Source organism: Silene latifolia, chromosome 3 (genome assembly GCF_048544455.1).
Source record: "Silene latifolia isolate original U9 population chromosome 3, ASM4854445v1, whole genome shotgun sequence".
In the NCBI taxonomy this organism is placed as follows: domain Eukaryota; kingdom Viridiplantae; phylum Streptophyta; class Magnoliopsida; order Caryophyllales; family Caryophyllaceae; genus Silene; species Silene latifolia.
In genome coordinates, this window is record NC_133528.1 from 95,678,628 (window position 1) to 95,701,432 (window position 22,805).

General features: G+C 38.7%; 1 protein-coding gene across 1 annotated transcript; it reads right to left on the reverse strand.

Moving 5' to 3' along the window:
- Nucleotides 1-17,145: 17,145 nt before the first annotated feature.
- On the reverse strand, nt 17,146-17,941 carry LOC141646183 (uncharacterized). The gene is made up of 2 exons (XM_074454181.1): nt 17,865-17,941; nt 17,146-17,752 (listed from the first exon to the last, which is right to left on the reverse strand). Exons 1-2 carry the CDS (start codon nt 17,928-17,930, stop codon nt 17,315-17,317), a joined length of 504 nt encoding a protein of 167 aa, XP_074310282.1. The 5' UTR covers nt 17,931-17,941; the 3' UTR covers nt 17,146-17,314.
- Nucleotides 17,942-22,805: the final 4,864 nt, after the last annotated feature.

Here is a 22,805-nt window from a genome sequence, read left to right on the forward strand (position 1 = left end):
GCATTCAAGCAATTTAACACATCCTCAAAGAAATTAAGTGTGAAAAGTCCCACTGGAAAATAAATACATGTGTATTAATTCCGGCCGGGAACTGGACATGATTAAGGATATGTGCTTGGTGATTGAGTATATGTGCTTTCCTTTTCCGGTGGAGAGCATATGCGCTTTCAAATGCTTGATTACGTATTTGTTATAAGATGAAGTTTCAGTTCCTCTTCATTGTTTCTCATCTCCGTCATTCGGCATATAGCTTCTTCCCGTATTTTGCTTCTTTCAATGATGTCTTCAAATGTGTTGGAATACTCACATCGACATTTGATTATTAATGAATATGTTAAGTGAAAAGTGAGGTGACAAAAGAGAAGAGAGGAGCGAGAGAGGAAGAGAAGACAGAAGATAGTGAAGAGGAAATTGAGGGAAAAATTATGGTGGGAATATAAGGGGGAAAATGGAGGGAAACTGCCGGAGTTTTTACAATAATACCCAGTTTCCGGCCATTCAGTGGTGTCTTACAATTTTTATTTTTTAAAGGTACCAAAATGCCAGAATTTTATTTAAAGGTGGTGTTTTGCAAAAACCTTTTTTATAAGGTGGTGTTAGACAAAAAACTCACAAAAATTTTAAGTATTCTGGAACACTCCCAAGAACACCAAAATATCAGAAAAATTGCCCAAAAATTCCGGATAAATTTTGTGAAGGAAAAGATCGATATTTATCGGTTTTTAACCACAAAAACAAATAAACATTAAAACAAAGTCAAAACACACATGCAAAATCACTTTTGACATTTAAATAATATTCTTAAATGTACATAAATTTATCATGGGCAGAATCAAAAGTTTCGAAATTATGATTAATTAATTTGACTTTTATCGACTTTTTACTCAAAAAATCAATAAACATGCAAAAATTCGAACCAACCTTCAACTTTTTTCATACAATCAGTATAAAACATGCATGAACTACCATAAAAAATCCATGTACCGAATCAACTTTTAACTATTTTTAGTCAATTTTTCACTAAAATACGACATTTTGACTCGGTTTTCTACCAAAAATCATTAAAAATAGCAAAATAACTTCAAAAATCACCAAACAATTCCACAAAACTTTTGAGATCAGTAGGTATGCATGTCCCAAAAATTTCGTGCTAAAACCTCTTCTAATACCATTTTTGAGTTTTTACAAATTATCTCATAATTCATTAAAATGCTTAAAATCAACATGCAAATTACAAGCCTAAGCTGTGATACCACTTGAAAGATCATAGATCCATATTAGACTCTCTAATAAAATTAATGTATCTCATAAATTATCATTTAGGTGATCTATGTAACATGCATGCTAATATGAAAGCATAAAAGGAAAGAACAATTTCCTTACATTGAATTTGTGGTAAAAAGGGCACAAACTAGTTCACCTAACTAGCTTGTTTTTGAGCTTATACCAATGGAAGATCCTCCTTGCAAATCTTCAAAATAGAAGATCTCCTTCTTGTTGCGCCCAAGAACTACTCCAAAAATATTAACAAGTATAGAACTAGAACTTATTAATATTGTACCCTTGATTATTATTAGAAATATTACTTACTAATCTTAGTAATATTATTTATGTATACTAACAACTTAGTAGAGATGATTATTATTTTTAGAGAGATGGAGGAGAATAGTTCACATGCAAGTATGTAGAGTGTTAAAGTAAGGTAGTGTAAAAATGTGAACTATAGATGGAGTATATAGGGGGAAAGTGGCGGGGTGGGTGGAGTGTGGTAGTGGAGAGTTTTGTCTTATATTTTTATCTTACATCACATGCAAAATGTTGTATAAGATTAATTATGGTAGTATACAAAATAAGGTGAAATGATTATGTGAGTAATCATCCACTACACTTATTTTACACGGTCCACTTGACCATTTACGGGTGCATGTTGGTTCTTATATTTGTCGCACAAATCCGTGTAATTTTTTTTTTAAACATCGTATCATGTTTAAATACTTCCATAATTAATTTGTCCAATTCACTCCGTAAATATACGTGTACCCCTACACATATTATTTACGTACTAATATTAATCACATTAATCAATTAGTACAATTTTAGTAAATTAACAGTTAATTAACTAAAACCCGTTTCCCAAAACTTATTATTTAATTATCGCATAATTAAATAATAACTGCTGCTCCTCGAGTTCGCAACTCGAAATCTCTCTAAAAATAATCGACTAACCTCTTAGTCTATAAATCAAGGGACTAAACAAATTGTATCTCATACAATTAATTAGTTATCAATTGGGGTTCGTTCCTTTAGGTGTGACCGAAAGGGGTCAGTTGATCACCGCCGTCTCACGACATTAACGTCAAACTCTAGTCAGCCAACCGTTATCGATTTACGTTAATCAACTGACAAGGATCAAATAATTAAATATCTGATGATATTCTATTAATGAGATTTATTATGTTAACGCACTATTGTGGAGGACACTAACTCCAACAAATGACCCAAATATGCACTAAAAAGCATGGGAACAAGGCTAATTTGGGGACTAAATATGCTCTAATTATGGTCACATCATCGACGGACTCTAAAATGTTCCCGACGGCAGGTCCTTGGCTCGAATCCCCGAGTCGCCTTGACGTCGCCCTTCCCAATGGCAGGTCCTTGGCTCAAACCCTTTTGAGTCGCCTCGACGTCGAAATGGTCTTTAGGTTGTAATCTTTGATTGACCTGGAGGCTATACTTTGACTTTCGCCCCGTCCAAGCCTCAGTCAAAGTGGGGGCTCTGTAGATACCCAGTATCTGCACCTTCCAAAAACCATCCGATGATGATCGGACTATAACGTGTTTTTGATATGCGTGCTTGGATTAGCTATACATGAGACGCTTTAATGCACTACTCGGATATGAAAAATGATTTCAAAAGTTTTCAAACATCATTTGCATTAAAATAACAATATTTAGAGTTAAAACCGTCTTCGGACCCAAAACCGATTCAAAAACCCGCAACTCGAGTCAAATAGAGTCAACCCGCGTCAACTCAAATCTCGAATGTCAAAAATAATGCAATAAATGTCTTTATCATGTCATTTCCATTAAAATGGCCCGATTTAGAGTCTAAATTGACACCGAACCAAAAACCGACTCGAAATTCAAATCCCGGCTCACACAAGCCAAACCCGAGTCAAGGACACAAAATACCTACCCCAAATAACACCCAAGAGTAAGCTTACACGGCTAAGCAACCATCAAAGATCACAAATCACAACCAACAAAACATTGGTTAGAACAAATGGAAAATCAAAATTTCTGAAAGGGACAGTACACCCCTTTCAGTCACTAGGTGCCTCGCGCCTCAATGAGGTGTCTGCTTAGCCTCCAAGAAAACTCAACCGACCTACCACCCCACATTTCTCTATAAATACCAACCTTCACACACCATAATCTTCACGCGAGTGTCCGCCCGTTCACCTCTCTCTTAAACTTCTACACTCGACTTCCTAAGTCACAAAATTGACACGTGTTTTCGACCTACCGATCGAAAACACAAGCCTTACACATTTTGTTTGGTATCATCGCCGTGCATTCGACCGACCCATTTGACCAACTCAATTCATCAATCAACATGTTTTGATTAACATATTTTCAACATATTTTCAAAACAAAATCCTTTTTAAGGCACTCTTTTAAACATCTTTTGATCGCGAGTAGTTGCTACAAGAAAACCGTCTCTTAAGTCGTCTACGTCGCAAACATCAATACACGTAAGTTTGAGGGTGTAAACAACTCATTTATTTCATGTCTTTACTGTTTTTATGAGTTTATAAGCATGAAAAATGCATAACACGATTCAAATATAGGTTAGACGAGCCAAAACCAGATTTTGGCTTGAGACAGGGGCTACTTACGTAGCAGGGAGGCTCGCGCCTCAATGCCCTTTCAGTCCTTAATCCAGCCGTGTTTGTTCTCGTCTTTCCTCCTTATTTCATTTCTTATTTGCAATCGGTTTTTACCATTTCAAATGTTTCAAATCATTTTTATGACAAACTTTTTAACCATAAATCATAATCACCCTTGGTTCCATATACCATGACGGTTTAATCTGTGACTCGGTGATATTAATTGGTTAATTACATTTTAAAGGAAATTCTCTTCTTTTATTTACCATTTTAATTCATTTTTATGATAAACATATTTTTACCATTACAAAAATCATCCTTGGTTCTTTATACCATAACGGTTTATTCCGTGACTCGATGATATTATTGGTTAATTACAAATTAAAGAGTATTTTAACCCCCTTTTATTTTACTTAGCTTCTTTCTCATTTATTTACATTTGCAAACATGTTAGTCATAATTTATAATTATCCTTGGTTCTTTATACCATGTCGGTTTAATCCGAGTGCGATGACAAACTTGACTAATTACAAATAATTGAACTTAACATAATTAGTTCAAATCAAACATTTTCTTTTTACACATTTCACTATGCTTTTCAAACTTGCAAATCCGACAACGAATATTACTAACATAATAGTAATTACTCCGAGTCATGCAAACCATACTTGCAAATCATTAATCACAAAAAACAGTTTAAACAACCTTTTTAACAACCAGGAGACGCCCCTTGGGTCGTTGGCTGACTCGCGCCCCAAGAGGCCGTCTGTTTTCATATTTTAAAACCTGCGAAAAGCCCTTTCCCTCGCCAATAGGCTCGCGCCCCAATAGGGCTGCCTGGCACTGTTCTGTTTCATTTTAGCATTCATCTAGGACAATCCCGATTACGGTTAATCCGCATACATGATGGATCAGATTGAAAAGCTTACGTTTTTACACTTTGTCATTTGACACCCTTTTTCGAATAATGGATCGTGTTAAGCATCATAACCCGAATTTGGTAAATGGATGTTTAATTTCCGTTTTCACTTGCAAATCAATCTAAATCCAACCCGACATCAATTTCATGATATATGGATAAACAAACCGACTTAGCAAAATCTTCACATGTTAGGTTAAGACTTTTGGATGCGCATTCATGCATTTAAACCGTTTTATCAACTTTTGCACTTAAACAACTACGATCGATCAGTAGAGGCCGCTAACGCTGGCAGGATTGGGTGTCCGATTAAAGGGCTTCCCAATACGTACCCTCACCCCTTACTCAGAACCTTTTGATAGTGGATGTCTTTATTTAGGGCGTACGAGAGTCATTCTAAGCATAGAATGCTAAAAGGAGGGACGAGTCCTTATCTTTAGTACCTATGTCAAACACCGCTTTTTACCTTGATTGACCTATAGGTATAAAGTGGATTTCGAACGGGTTCCAGGCATCCCATAATTGCTTAGTGGTGACTTCGAACATCTCTCTACATCATTTCGTGGCCTTTCCCGAGACGAAATCGACCGATCTAAAGCGATCAGGTCGAAAGCATTTTACGCCGCCGAGCGTGGCTTTGGAAAAGACCGCTATGTGTCCACAGTTTGGCTTGGCGTGCAGGTGGCCCGTGACTACGGACCGGTAGGCGGCTCTCGCCCACAGACCGGCTCATGGCCTATGTCCACAGATACACTTCAGACTCTTATGATCTGAAAACACCTTAAAGGTTACCCCATAAAGGTAGTACCTCCAAATCTTAAGAACAAAAACCACTGCACCCAGCTCCAAATCATGAGTAGGATAGTTCTCCTTATACGGCTTCAGCTGCCTCGATGCATAAGATATAACTTTCCTATTTTGCATCAAAGCACACCCATACTATTCTTTGAAACATCGGTGTATACTTCAAAGTTCTCACTTCCCTCAGGTAGAGCTAGAATAGGAGTTGTGGTCAAACGCTCCTTTAAGGTTTGGAACGCCGTCTCACAACTCTCATCCCAGCGAAATCTTGTCTCTTTCCGCATCAATGCTATCATAGGTCTCGCGACCTTAGATAAGTCTTTCACGAACCGCCTGTAGTAGCCAGCTAAACCCAAAAAACTCCGAATCTCAGCAACATTCTTTGGTAATTCCCACTTAGTCACTGCCTTAATCTTACTAGGATCCACCGACACACCCTCCTTATATATCACATGACCCAGAAAAGCCACTTTCTCTAACCAAAACTCGCACTAAGATAGCTTGGCATATAACTGATTATCTTTAAAAGTCTGCAAAACTAACCTCAGATGCTCATCGTGCTCCTTCTTAGTCTTTGAGTAGACCAAGATGTCGTCAATGAAGACGACCAAAAACCTATCCAAGAGCGGGCTGAAAATTCGATTCATAAGATCCATGAAAACTGTTGCTGCATTCGTCAACCCAAAAGGCATCACTACATACTCTTAGTGACCATATCGTGACCGAAAAGCTATCTTAGGAATATCCTCATCCGCTATCCTTAGCTGGTGATAAACCGAACTCAAATCGATCTTAGAAAATACCCATGCGCACTCAGCTGGTAAAAAAGATCATCAATCCTTGGCAAAGGATACATTTCTTCACCGTTACATGATTCAGCTCTCGATAGTCGATGCATAGCCTGATGCTCCCGTCTTTATTTTTCACAAACAACACTGGTGCTCCCCATGGTTACACACTAGGCCGAATATACCCTTTGTTTAACAGGTCATTCAGCTGCTTCTTCAACTCTTCCAACTCTTTAAGCCCTATACGGTACGATGCTTTAGATATAGGTCCCGTCCCCAGTTTGAGCTCAACATTAAAGTCGATATCTCTCTTAGGTGGTAACCCCAGTATCTCATCTGGAAAAACATCACTGAACTCCCCAACCACAGGTATATCAAATGCTAACGGCACCTCCACACGCATATACCTCACTTGGCAAAGGATCAAAGGACACTTCTTTCTTAAACATGACTTTAAAGTCATTGCTGCTATAAACTTACACTTTGGTTTCACCACGAAACCCCTATATGATACCCTGACTCCCTTATGCCCCTTTAAAGATACTTTTTTGTCTGCAATCTATCCTAGCATCATACTTGCCCAACCAGTCCATTCTTAGGATGACCTCGAACCCATCCATAGGAAACTCTAAAAAGTTGACTGGTAAGTCTACTCCACCCCTCCCCCCCCCCCCCCCTCCCTCTACCCCCACCACCACCAACATGGACACATCTCTATACAACTTAGAACAAGACACCGACTCCCTATAATGTATAAACACATTATCTTTTACAAGTTCATACTCATCCAAACCCATCGCTAAGTCATGACCCCTAGACACAAAAGAATGGGTTGCCCCTGAATCAAACAGAAGGAAAGATGGCGTGTTATGAACAAGAAAGTTACCGGTAACCACATGAGCATCGTTCTCTACCTCTTGCTTCCCCATCATAAAGAGCTTCCTACTACTTTGATGACCTCCACCCTGGACTGTGGTATTCGAAGTAGAAGGCTTAGGTGTCGAATTCTGTGTTACACTATTGTTCGGATGCTGATAAGACCCTCCTTTATTGCGGTTGTAGCCTACATTGTTGTTGTTCTGCCCTCCAAGATTGCCCCACGACCTAGATGGCCTATTGCTAGCAAAGCTTTGGCTCGGAACCTAAGAAAAGTTTCCCTGATAAGTTCCCGGAAAGCCTCCTCCTCCACTGTCACTGGTGCACTCATGCCTCTTATGACCCACTCCGCCGCAGTTGAAGCAGGTAAGGTTGGAGTTATCACTAATACTCCGACCACTGCTTCTTCCCCAAGCTCGGGTTCCCAATGCATATCCAGAACCTCCAAAAAAGGCCCTAGACTAACCGCGATTACCCCTATTATGGCCCGACTGGTTGCCACTCTTACTCTTCGCTTTTCTCTTCTCAACATTCCATTACTTAGCCTCCTTGGCCAAGTCCAACAACCTCTCAGTATGCCCAGCTCGGGCATATACCTCTTTCAGATCGGTAAGTACCCTAGCTGGTTGTCTATCCATGATCTTTGGTGCCAACCCCTTTTTAAAATGAAGAGCTAAACCTCGCTGACCCAACTGCATATCCTCTGTGTAGTGTGACAACTCTAGGAACCGGTGATAGTACCCCGTGACGGTCATATCATCAGCCATGATGAAAGAATCGAACTCAGCTCTCAGTTTGTGACGGATATGCTCCAGCACAAAATGCGCCCTCATAGCGCTCTTGAAACCTGCCCATGGTATAGCATCGTATCCCTTATTCTTGTAGTATGCTCTGGCATCCTCTTTCACATTCTGCCACCAAACCCCAGCCTCTCCCCTCAGGTAGAATGCAACCTGCTCTACCGCCATCTCCGCCGGATAATTCACGACCTCAAGAATACTCTCCATCTCATGGTGCCAGTTATCGAGCAGCTTTGGCTCACCAGTGCCCTCAAAGGTAGAGGAGTGGAAGCGAGAAATGGTGGTGCTTAGCTGGGATGCGTCCACCGGTTTCTCACCTCCCATACCCACATTCTTGAGTGCCTCCATGAGCGCATCTTGTTGCTCAATCATACGGGCAATCTCATCCACAGACATCTCGGTGGCTTGGATGTATGTAGCTGACCTCTTTGGCGGCATTTTGAGTTGATATAACCAAGGAAACGTAAGCACATAGCCTACGGCTCAAAGTAAACAAAACCTTCCGCCAAAGAAGTACTCGGCCAGTACTGTGAAATACTCGATCTAGTACGGACTACTTGGTCGATTAATGGGACTACTTAGCCGAGTATTCCACTCCAGCAACCAACCTCAAAACACATAAAACACACTCGGTCGAGTATACATGTTACTCGGCCGAGTATGCCTCACTTGGTCGAGTACCCCTCTTACTCGGCCGAGTGATCACAACCAGTAGCTAATGCTCCGTATACACAAACGAACACTCGGTCGAGTGCTTGGTTACTCGGCCTAGTATCCCCTACTCGGTCGAGTACCCGCCCTACTCGGCTAAGTCATGCCAAAAATGAGCTATATACTTACGGGAAACATACTTTAACATGCATACTATACTCCTAACATTTTACTACCCTTCAAAAGCCAAGTAATAAATCATCCATCATGTTCAAAGTCTATAATGTTCAAGCTACGCAATTCACTTTCTCATTTCATCCAACAACTTCACAAAAATCACCGTTACGAGTATAACACACATTACTTTAAACACACAACGATTCCCAAGACACCCACATGTTGACCGACTCAAAATTATAAGGGACTCAATGCGACTTCGGGACGTCTCCCAAGTCTTTGCAGTTGCTCCAAACAACTCTCCCCAGGTTCATTTTATTTAGACTCCTGATAGGTCCATTTTATATACATTTTAACCCCTTATTTTAGCTCTATTTTACATGTCATTTGCACTAATGTTAGTGTTTGTGAGCTAATTCCATGTTCTAGTTGTGTTTGCTTGTTTTCATTGTGTTTTGTAGGAAATTAAGATTTTAGTAGCTTTTTCCCGTCAAAGTAGCAAGCACAAGAGTTCATTTAGCTAAAAAGACTAAGCATGACCTCAGAAGGGCATTTTGATAATTTTTAAGCCCGAGTAAGAAGTATGAAGTTTGGGTTGATATGCAAAATGATCACACAAAATAAAAGCCCAAATTAAAGTCTAAGAGTCAAGCTTGGATATGCTCTTAGGATGCCAAATGATGCTCTTAACTCCGGTGATGAAGGAGCATTAAGATTACACATTGGATTTCTTTGCAATTAAAGACGGATTTAAGAGAAAAAGTTGAAATACCCACGACCCTGATAGGGGTTGGGTGGCCTCGATCGGGGTTACCCTCTTTTACGTTGTTTACGTTACCCTTCATTCCTATATAAAGGGTGTTGATCTGGGACCTCAAACACACCTTATGCGCCACTTTTATACTCTCATTTCAGTTCTTAGTTTAGGTTAGATTAGATTTCCCTTTAGCATTTCCATTATGTTATAAACAATTTTATTCAAGTTATATACAATTTCCATTACAAGTTATTTACATTTCATTCCATGTTCTTCATTTACAATTTCTTCCATTATCAAGGTAATTTCATTTCCTGCATTACTTTTATTATTCTTTTGTCATTAGATAATTTACATTATGCCCGAGTAATTTCCATAGTCTAGGGATTAAGGAAGCCATGCTAAATAACTAATCACAATTGTTAAAATGAGATGTCACGATATCAAATAATAGTTTCTATAACATGTTTGCATTATATTGTTTAATCTTTGGTTATTGGTCGTAATCGTAGATTAAGTTTTTTAATTCGTTCTATAAGTCGAGAGGCACGAAATTGAATTAGACTAAACATGCTATAGTAGAATGACCTAGCCATATCGAGAGATCGTTAGGACTCAGTCTATGGTCGACGCTAATATTGAGAGGTGGGTGTCTAAAGGCCTAAACTATTTATCATTATCAATGCATTTCTAAATTAACATGACTAATTATTAATTTGCATTTGTGACCCGACTTCCCTAGACGCTTTCTTTATTATTGTTTTCACTTTATTTGCATAACCAACCAACCAAAAACCGATAAACCGACCTTGATATAATTCAATTCATAGCAACTTGTGATGCGTGCATTTTTTATAGCCTTTTTAAGTCCTTTATGCACGCATTTCTAAGCATATTACGTAGTGTTAAGCTACACATGTCCCCCAAATTGTCTACTTTGGTTTCTCTTTTCCTATTTGCAGGAATAAACCAAAGAGAAGCAGAATCAAGCTTAGAACATGTCTCTATACATGCATTTAGGAGATGAGTTGAGTCGGAGCTTGAGAACTACTATTTGGTGATGCGCGGAGAAGTAAAGAAGCTAGGCGAGCAAGGGAAGTGCTTCAAATTACTAGTGCCTACTTTGAAAAACCATATCTCTAGTTATGCAATTGATGATCAAGTTATTCTAATTAGAGATGAAATCTTGTCTTGTTAGCTTTACAACGCCACCGAAAACTCTCTATTTGCCAAAGTAACGAAGAAATGGCAGCCGTTTGAAGTTCAGTGCGCGAAGCAGGAATTACTCGTTAAAAAGCACTCGATCGAGTACTATAGTGCTCGATCGAGTACATAATGTCGTCGATCGAGTGGTGCCTTTTTGATAGTGCTCGATCGAGTACCTAATGTCCTTGATCGAGAAGTTTTTGCTAGGAGTTACTCTATCGAGAAGTTCTAAATTCCTCGATCGAGTACTTTTCTACCTGACGCAAGATTTTTTTTTTTTTTTTTTTTTTTTGGTGAAATGTGAGATGTATATATATATATATATATATATATATATATATATATATATATATATATATATATATATATATATATATATATATATATATATATATATATATATATATATATATATATATATATATATATATATAAGAAAAGAGTAATTACAAGGCAACCAAAGATTTAAGACAACATAAAGACCAAGCAATTTCAGGTTCGAATCCCACAAGGAACCAAACCCTTACATTCTAATTCCTAGCTGACAAAACCAGGTTTCCTCTTGTCTACTCAATTTAGCATTGCACTTGAACTTGATTCTTTGCCCCACCTCATGTTTTATCTTCTGAACCACCATAGAAGGCATCATCAGTGTGACATTGATCCCGGCCGAGTTCCTTTGAGCCCAAATATGATATACACATGCATTCAGAACAAGGGCATAGTTAGGTTCCTTCATTTTAACACCAACATTGCCATAACCACCAGCCATGGCACCAGACAAAGAGATGCAGAATCCACACCAGTCCTGTATAAGGGACACAGTGGCTTTGCAATAGTCACTGTCAAAAAAGAGATGCGATTGTGTTTCAGGTGCATTCTCACATATACAACAAGCATCAGAATTACAGCAACCTAGTCTGTATAGTTTCTCACGAGTATTCATCCCATTATGCATGATCATCCAAGTAATGATGGAGTGTTTAGGTACATTCCAGTTATTCCAAACAAATTTATACCACCAGGGTTTGATTTGATGTGATCTCAACCAGTCATATCCACTTCTAATAGTGTACCCCTTAGTATCAGGTAGCCATTGCCCATCATTATAAGCAACTTTCATCAGTTCTTTAACCTTATAAATGCTTTTCCAGGTCCAAGCAGCATCTGTAGGGGGATTGTAAGTATGCTAGTCATGATATTTAAGGTATACTTGATTAATCCATTTGATCCATAACCTGTCAGCCTTTGAGTAAATCCAATCAACCAGCTTAGCAACAATAGCAACATTCCAAGTTTCAGCTTTCTTGATGCCAAGTCCTCCTTCTGTTTTTGGTAATGTGATAGTATCCCATCCTACTAGAGGCACCCTATGGAATTCAGCACTGCCATCCCACAAATAATTCCTACAGATGGACTCTATTCTTCTGATGACACTCTTGGGGAGAATGAAAATGTTAGACCAGTAGGAATAGAGAGTGTTTAAGACAGAGTTGATAAGTGTGAGTCTACCAGCATAAGATAATTTCTTTGTTCTAAGACTCCTTATGCTGTTAACCATTTTCTCAGCTAGAATATTGCATTCCTTCTTTGTGAGCCTGCTAGGCTGGATTGGGACACCCAGATACCTGAAAGGCATATGTCCCTCAATAAAACCAGTCACCTGTTTGATATCCTCCTTCAAAGTTGTAGCCATTCCATTAAAGAACACCTCAGACTTAGAATTATTCATAGATAAACTTGATGCTTTAGAGAAAGTGAGGAAAGCTCTAAGGAGCAGCATCACAGACTGAGCATTCCCCTTGCAGAATAGAAGGAGGTCATCTGCAAACATCAAATGGGTAAGCTTGAGTTCTTTGCAAAGGGGATGGTATTGGAAGGGCCATTTAGTAGTAGCATATTTGATGGTTCTTGTTAGATACTCTATACAAAGAGTAAAAATCAAGGGGAAAATAGGGTCCCCTTGTCTTAATCCTCTTTGCCCTTTGAAGTACCCAAAACTACTACTATTCAGGGATAGAGTGAAAGAAGTTGTTCTAATGCACATCATAACCTGCTGACAGAAAAATTCAGGAAACTTAAGACCAAGCAGTAGGCTTTCCACAAAATTCCATTCAATTGTGTCATAAGCTTTTTGGAGGTCAATTTTGAACAAGCATCTAGGACACACTGTTGTTCTATTGTACAACTTAACTATGTCTTGACATATCAAAATATTCTCCAGAATGGACCTGCCCTTAATAAAAGCACCCTGATTCTCATGAACAATATCAGGCAAAACCACAGACAGTATGTTGCAAAGCAATTTTGAGATAACTTTATATATCATATTGCAACAGGCAATACGCCTAAAATGTTTGATAGAGGTAGGCCTCTCACATTTGGGTATGAGAGTGATATTTGTAGTATTGATCTGATTCAAAAGTTTGACAGTTGAAAAGAAGTCCTTAATTGCAGCACAAATATCATGATCCACAACATCCCAAGCATCTCTGAAGAAACCACTAGTATATCCATCTGACTTAAGATTTTAATATCTTGTTATCGTATCTTAGGTTTAATAATTGTCTATCCTATAAATAGGATAGACGTAATTAGGTTTAGGGGATCCTTTTGATACTTCTTTTCACCCTTTCATACGGTTGAACGTTTGGTTGCTCTTCACTTTCCAGATCTCATTCTTTGTAATTTCCTTTCTCTCTTTTATGTTATTTCTCTTTTGTTCATCTTTTTATCATGCTTGTTCTTGCCTTATCTTTCATTCTTGTTTTATTTACTTCTATGCGTAGCTAATTCTCTAATGCTAGAATTAGGGGAACCATGGTAGTATAACGATGATGCGATAATTTAGTTTAGGAGGTTTTGTTGTGAGAATTGATTCATTAGCAAAATAACTGTAATTATTAGGTTGAATGCATGCAACTGAAGTAATTAATCTGGTTAAGTTCAGACCTAGATCGAGAGATTGGAATGAATAGACCTGTTATGAATAATAAACTACACTAATGAGGGCGAGAGCTAAGTTAGTAGTATTTTAGGGCGGATAGCGGAACGAGGGGAACTTTCCTTCACCCTTCTCACATCAGAGCGAATGACCTACCTTAAGCAGAATTATGTGATTCCATGGTAAACCGACATCCTGACATCTGTCTCTCCATTTTATCTCAATCCTTTCCACTCTTGCTTTGTTTTTATTTTTATTGCTCTTAGTTTAGAAATCAACTCAAATCTCCCGTTTTATGACCTTAGACAGACCAAATAACAAGTAGATAGTAACCGTCTCCTTGTGGATACGATACCCGACTTACCTCTGTTGCATTAGTAGAGCCCGTTGGTTTTATTTTTGATAGGGTTGCGACAGCCGTGCTAAATTTTGGCGCTGTTGCCGGGGAGGCAACTATTTTATCTGCTTGTTAAATTTTTGTTTGTCCTTAGTCTCAAGGAATTTATTCCTTGAGGCAGTTCTTATCTTCTCTTCTAGTGATGGTTTGATAGGTCCTACAGGTTTAGCTGAACAGGATCATTGGGAGAAGATCATCAAAAGGAAGGCTTGAGTACCTTTGATCTTCCACCTATGTTCCATCCCATGGCGCAACAGGTGGCATTTTGTGAGAGTTGTGGTGCTATGGGGCACGATGCTGTTACTTGTTATGTGGAGAATGACCGACTCTATGCCTATCGAAAGTATAGACAAGGTCGTTATGGTTCTCAAAGTGGGGGTTACCCAAACTATTCTCCACTTCCGCCGCAGAATTACTATGTACCGCCACATTCGATTCAGCAACAAGGCTTTCAAAGGCCTTCATTTTCTTTTCTGCCGTAGCAGGTTCCTCCCTCCACTATCAACAAGGAAATGATTTGCTGAATTGAAGTCTTTAGTGAAGGCACTTGCTCTACAAGTGCAAGAAACTGCGCAACCTAGAGATGCTTCTATCAAGAGACTTGAGTCTCAATTGGCTCAAGTAGCTGTCGAGCAAGATTTAAATTTTTTATGTACGACTCGAAAATATAAGATGTAATACAACGGTTTTTTGTGTCTTTGGGTACTCTATCGAGTGGGACTTACTCTGTCGAGTAAGTATGTTTTTACGCAAAACAGTAGCTGATCTGATGGGTACTCGATCGAATACGTGTGGCACTCAATCGAGTAAGGGGCACTCGATCGAGTAAGTGTGTTTTTACGGGTTGTTTGCCGGGTTTTGATAGCAACGCGAGAAGGTTATAAAAACATATTTCGGCATTTCTTTTTCACTCTTACTTCATTATAAGTTTCACAAAAGAGAAAACAATGTTACGTAGTTCTCCTCTCTCATATTCCTATCAAATCCTAAGGGCTAGAGTCGTCGGATCGTTGAGTTCTTTACGTCGTTGAGACCGTCGCATTGTGGGTAAGATCCTAGTATAGTTTTTATATCATTTCATTGATTTTAGTTGAAACCTTAATTGGGTAATTTGGGGGTCTTGGGAGTATTGTTGATGTTAGATTGTGATTGTATGATTGTGTGTTTATAGGAGGTGATTTCGTTGAAGAACGATTATGATTAGCTGATTGTGACGATCTTGGTGATTGCTTTCCAGGTAGGATTTCCCTACTTAGTATTAGTTACATGATGTGTGTAATGATTATGTTGTAGATAGTAATTATTAATTGTTTTAGACGGTTGTGATATTGTATTGTTGAATGTTTCAGGCGGTTGTGATATTGTATTGTTGAACGTTTCAGACGGCTGTTGAGGTTGTGTTGTGGTTACTGTTTAACTGTCTGTGATCTTCGGGGTGCGTCCCTGGCTGAGTGGAGTCACATGCGGGAGTGGCTTCACACCCTTGATTCGCCTTCTGTGGAACCCGCCACAGAAGGGATGTGCACATTGAGGAACATGGGTTTATCGCTCGGATGAGATGAGCGGGGCTTAGGTGGGAATGGCTACGGTCCCCCACTGGCGGTGTGGACTATATGTTGCGATAGGTACTCTGGCAGGACTACACACTTTAGTGTGTAGTCAGTTGTGTGGAGATTGATGATGGAGACTGGGGATTGATGTGTTGATTGAGCTGCTTGGTATTTGCTTCATATTGGTTTGTATCGTGTAATTAGTACTGACCCCGTTTAAATGTTTTAAAAACTGTGGTGATACATTCGGGGATGGTGAGCAGTTATTGAGCAGGTTTGATATGAAGCGTATGGGATAGCTGGGATGAGTCATCACGTGGCAGTTAGAAGTCTTCCGCTGTGTCAGACGATGTTTTATAGCTTTGATAGTTTTAGCAGTAGACCATCTGAGAACCTTGTATTTCAGTTTAACAGTTTTGGTGTTGAACATGTAATCATTTTAAACTATATTTTTATTTAAATTATGTTTCTTCATTGTCATTTAATTATCATTGCCTCGGATAATCGAGATGGTAGCACTTACATGCCTTAAGTGGTCCTGGTAAGGCACTTGAAGTATGGGGGTGTTACAAAGTGGTATCAGAGCGATGATCACTACAACGAAAACGCGGGAAACTGACGGAAAAATTAAGGCCATACTGACGGCATTTCCGTCGGTATTTCAATTCTTGTGAAATTCCGTCGGGAACGGGTCGACTTATTTCGTCAAGTAAAATACATCTTGATCGACGGAATTTCCGTCAGTCTTCCAAAATACTGACGGATCTTTGACGGAAAATCCGTCTTTATTTCTAGGTCAAAAGTGACGGAAACTCCGTCAGTTTTTTGCATTACTGACGGAATTTCCGTCAGTGTTGTCTGACACGTGGCATTCCACGTAATTTTCTGAAATCACATTAAAAGAGGGTAGTGACGGAATTTCCGTCAGTATTTCCTTTTTACTGACGGACATTCCGTCAGGTGCTAGACACGTGGCAGATCACTCTAGTTGATAAAATGACATTAAAAAGAGGACAGTGACGGAATTTCCGTCAGGAGTTCCATTTTACTGACGAAAATTCCGTCAGTTGCTAGACACGTGGCACTTTTGTGTCAATTCTGGGAAAATGAAAGGGAAGATCAGTGATGGAAATTCCGTCAGTTTTATTAAATTACTGACGGAAATTCCGTCGGTGGTATGAAAAAACAGGCATGGAAACAGCAGCCTGCTGCCCAGCCACGATGCGTTTTTTGCATCGTTTCAAATACAGCCACGATGCCTATTTGCATCGTTTCCAATATAACCAAAACCTGCAAAACACATCCAATCGTCGACCGCCAAGCGGGAATCTATTTTCACGTCGACCGCTAATGCGGGAATTAATAGACAACAAAAGAGAAGGGGACGCAAATTGTTTTACATAAAAACATAGTCAAATTTGTACATTGTCTTACAAATTAAACACGAAAGAGAATTGTCTTACCATGTCTTTCATACTCCCTACTAGACGACAATACTAACTAAACTAAAGTTCTAACCTAAAGGCTCTAACCTAAAGGCTCTAACTTAAAGGCTCTAAGTTATTATAGGCTCCATAAAACTACCAGTACCTCCAAACCCGTCATCACCACCCCCAAAGTCATCCCGTCTATATGGAGTAGGAAATTGTGAACACGTGTTTGGGGGTTGAGATGCTTGCAAATCAGCCCAAGCCTTTCTCATTGCCGCCATTTCTTCAGCCTGTTCACGAACCTGTCTTTCAAGAGCAACTCGAGCGGCTCGCTCATCATTCATTTGGGTGGAAAGCTGTGAAATCATGCTAGGAGCATAAGACAAAGACCGTCGGCCAGCTTTGTTAGGAGGAAGATCATACCATATTTGGGCCCCTGTATCTCCGGTCCCAAACATCCGGTTCTTCTCGTCAAAGCCTCCTACAGCCTTGTAGTAGGCCTGAATCTCGTCGGGAGACTGTCCAGGTGGCAATGGCTGACTCATCTCCGCTTGGAAATCACGCTGAAAAAAGAGAAAATCGTCAGAAATGATATATATATATACTTATCTTTATAATAAAGAGATTATCGTTCTTTGTAATAAAATAAATATTAAATTAAATACAAGAATTTACCTCAATATCAGCCGCTCGAGGGTTAACCCACTCGCCCTTCTTATTTTTCTTCGTCTTCATGAACATCTTATGGGGGGTTGCCTCTTGACCCTGAAATTATTATGGAAACAAGTAAAATCAAGTATATATTTGTCAATCATATATATTAACCACTTTTTAAAAGCAATATAAACAATACTTACCAATTCCTTGAAAGCATCGGAGCAACTCTTCCCGGCCAAGAGTGTGGGTGCCCAATGCTTTCCCATCTTTCCCACCCGACTTCCTATTTGCCGTGTTGATTTTCGAATGTTTGGCAAAAGTAGGATCATTTGGCCTATTCCTAAGGTTCTCCAACCAAGAAGCAGGCACCCACTTTGGCGGTTTCTTGTTATATTTTAGTCCATTAATAAGAGTGGTAATCCGCCTCGTTACCCTCGCCTGCCACTCAGGAATAGGATCATACTCAGGATCGATGGATCTTACATGAGTCTGTTTCAAAAACAAGTGTAAAATTCTTATAAACTTAAGAAAATTATTATAAACTTAAGAAAATTATTATTGAAAAACATAATTACCGCAAAGTAATTCCACATCTTCTGACGCTGTGCGTTACTCGCTTCACCCCACCTAGTGAAGTACTCATCTCCTGTGTTACAGATGAACGACCAAGTAACATATTTCTTGATTGGTTCGTCATCCCACCTGAAAAACACATAAATATTTGAAATTAAAACTGTAAATGTTAAGTTTTTTAAAAATTAAAAAATTAACATAAACTTACCAAAAATGATCTGGCCGAGCACGGGCCGTTGAGAGAGTCACCTACATGTTCTCCTGTCTTCGTGTTGGAGGTTCAGGATCTTCCTCATTCTCAACCTCGTCGTACTCCCGATTCTGTTGAGATGCATTTGCCTTACTATTGCTCCCAATCATACGGCAAAAAATGTTCGGCATAATCACTGCATGTAAACAATTCAAATTGTTAGTTCAAAAAAAAAATCGTTAGTTCAAAACAACCATTTCTGCAGGGTATATATAAACAATTGAAAAAAATACTATGGAAAACTATGAACTAATTACCACTTCCCTCTTCTTTAATGCATTTTATTGGGTGAATTGAGAGGTTTCTTATAACCAAACCTTGAAAATTGAAACACACTATTGATGTTAAGCTAAAACGACATGTATAAAACAAAAAACCAAATAGCCTAGAACGACAAGTAATAAAAAACGGAGGGCAAATTTTATTGAATGTTTAATAATTGTACAATTACAACTAGTCCTCCTCACTATCACTATCACTACAAATCAAAACAGGTTCATCTTCTGAAAAAAGCACTCCTACTTCTTCCTCTGATTCCTCATTTTCGTATCTAATAAGTTCTTCAACTTCATCTTCATCCCCTTCTTCTTCGACGTCTCTGTCATATTCCCCTTGACCTCTTTCCACTGTCACTTCGTATACATCTTCATCCTCTATATCTTCCAACAAAATCGGTGAAATTGAGTGATCATTCACAACCACATCTTCTTGAAAGACACTTTCTTCAATAGGAGCATCAACTTGTGATCTTGCCTTGGTTTTAAAAACCACGGACCACTGAATACCTTGATTACCTTTCTTAATGGTTGGATAAGGAGCATAACAAACTTGATCGACTTGAAAAGCTGCCACAAATGGGTTATGTCCACGAAGTTTCTTTTTCTCGTTTACATCTACAAGTCCATAAACCTTATGGATATTAAGTCCTTGTGGGGAATTATCAAGCCAATCACATTTAAACAATATAACCCTATAAACCCTTTGCTCGGCATAATAAGAAAGCTCAATTACTTCATTTAGGGTTCCATAGTAGTCCAACCCTTCAGTTGAATTCACAGAAACCCTATTTCTTAACGTAGACTTTGAAACATCAACTCCCTCCTTATAAGCTCGAAACTTATAGCCGTTAATGGAATACCGTCTCCAAGACTTCATCATGTTACTAGGACCCAATGCTAAAGCTATTATTAGACGATCCTTCAATCTATGAACCTATGAATAAAAAAATGTTAATTAAGTTGTTATATTTTTTTCAATATCTAATAAGAAATCTAAATGTATAGTTCAATTTCAAAGAAAATGTATCATCACTTACTTGATTTCGGAACCATTTCGGAAAACTTTTCTTATGTGATGCCCAAACATCATCAGAGGATGTGACATCAGGAAAATTGATTTTGATATGTGCCTCAAATTCCCTATAAGTAGGGAAAGCATGTTTTAGTTATGTATTAATTACCTATAAATTCGATCTAATTTGATAATTAAAATACAATTGAGTAATGATGAAGTATTAACTTACTTTTCATAAGTATCTAAAAAATCTCCAGAGTTCCTTAGCACATAAAAATGAGCTTCTTCATACTCTTTCTCAGTTAAGTACCTCTGTATACATTTTCCGGTTGTAGTTCCCATGTCATCATTGAATAACTCAGGTAACTTAGATTTCAACTGGTCATCGGAATTTACACCAACATCTAAGTCTTTTGCTTTTGTGTCAATGTGATCTTCGAAATAAAAAGAACAGAAATTTGAAATTTCCTCTAACAAAAAAGCGTTGCATATTGAACCCTCCACCCGAGCTTTGTTGCCAATCTTTTTTTTTTATATGATTAAGAAATCTCTCAAATGGATACATCCATCGATATTGAACAGGTCCTCCAACTTTCGCTTCATAAGGTAGGTGAAGAGGCAAATGCTCCATGGAATTGAAAAAAGACGGGGGAAATATCTTCTCTAACTTGCATATTATCTCCGCAATGTTTGACTCCAGACGTTCCATAGAATCAACTCTAATCGTAGAAGTACACAGGTCTCTAAAAAATTGGCTTATCTCAGTTATTGCATTCCAAGGACCTGTCGAGAGCAACTCTTTCAAGGCAACGGGGAGTAGTCGTTCCATAAAGACATGACAATCATGACTTTTCATGGAATGTAACACCATCTTTTTATGGTCAACTCACCGACTCAAATCTGAAGCATAACCATCCGGGAATTTTAAGTTAGCAACCCAGTCACATAGAGCCTTTTTCTCCGCGTTTGATAAAACAAACCTAGATGATGTGGTCCGTTTATAGCAAAGTTCATTAAAGTCTTCTTTACCCTTAGTGTCAAATTTAGTTTTACCTGGTACATCCATGATGGTGTTGATAAGTTGTTCAAAACAATTTTTCTCAATGTGCATAACATCCAAGTTGTGTCGAATCAAAGAACGTTTTCCAAGAGGGGAAGTTCCCAGAATATGCTTTGTTTCCACCAACCTTCATTCTGATCTTTCAATCTTTTCAATTCTTTATTAGAAGCATCAACTATTTTAGGCAAGTCTTTTACGGATTCCCACACTTCATCACCCGTTAGTTTCGATGCGGCTATGCGATTCTCAGTTTTTCTGTTTTTAAGAAAATGCTTACAATTGTCGCGGAAAGGATGATCAGGTGTTAAGAACTCACGGTGACAATCAAACCAACAAACCTTTTTGCTATTTTTAAGCCAAAAAGATCTATGATCATTTTCAGGACAATAAGGACAGGCACGATATCCACTTGTGGACCAACCAGAAAGCATGCCATATGCCGGGAAATCGTTGATCGTCCACATTAATGCAGCCTTTAATTGAAAATTTTGTTTCTTAGAGACATCATAGGTGTCCACGCCGATTTCCCAAAGTTGTTTCAACTCTTTGATCAACGGTTGGAGGAAAACATCTAAATTTGACTTCGGGTTCTTAGGACCGGGAACTAGTACAGATAAGAACATAAATTGTCTCTTCATGCATAACCAAGGAGGTAAGTTGTACGGAGTCACAATCACGGGCCAACAAGAGTATTTCGTCCCAAACTGCCCAAAAGGTTGAAATCCATCCGTACACAAACCTATCCTAACATTAGGGGTTCACTTGCAAAATCTGGATGCTCTCTATCGAAATGCTTCCACGCTTCTCCATCACTTGGATGTGCCATTGTCCCCCTTTCTCTTAATCGAGAGTTTTTGTAGTGCCAACTCATCTCACCTGCTATGTGCTTGGTTGCATATAGTCGTTGTAACCTTGGCGCAAGCGAGAAATAAGTTATTGGTTTACATGGAATTCGCCTCCCACTTGAATTCTTTTTACCTTTATACCGAGATGCACGACACTTTGTACATTCTTCAAGATTAGAATTTTCCTCCCAGAAAAGCATGCATCCATTGATACATGCATCAATCTTTTCATGGGGAAGTTGGAGTCCCTTCAGAACTTTTTTAATCTCATTAAAATTGCGCGCCATTTGATTTTCCTTTGGAATTATGTCACCAACGAACGACACAAAACCATTTGCGCATCTAAGAGATATGTTGTTCTCACATTTGAGTGATAACAACCTAGCAGCTGCTTGCAACAAACTCATATCACTTCCCTCAAACACCGGTTGTTCGGCTTGCTCTAACATTTTAAAGAACAAAGAAACTTGGGGGTTCGGGGTTTCATAACGCACTTCTTCATCATTAAGGTCATCAGGATTTAGTCGATCCTCCAAAATTTGGTCAACAGTATCACACAATGCATTCTCCACGAACTCACGGTAAGGATTCTCACTAGCATTTGTACTAGGTAGTTTCTCACCGTGATATGTCCATACATAATAATTATCGGCGAAACCATACGACCAAAGATGAATTTGAACATCTGCTTTCTTTTTAAAACCTAGGTTTTTGCATTTCTTACACGGACATCTCATTTCACCTAAATTCTTGTACTCACTACTTCCTTCCGCGAATTTAATAAACTCTTTCACCCCCTCTGCATATGCTTTCTTGGGTTTCTTTTTTTCGTCTAATCTTTCATACATCCACTGCCGTTCTAATCTTATCATGTTATTATATATCTACACATTTATATATGTCATTAAAAAAGATAATAACCTAACAACAATCAAAAT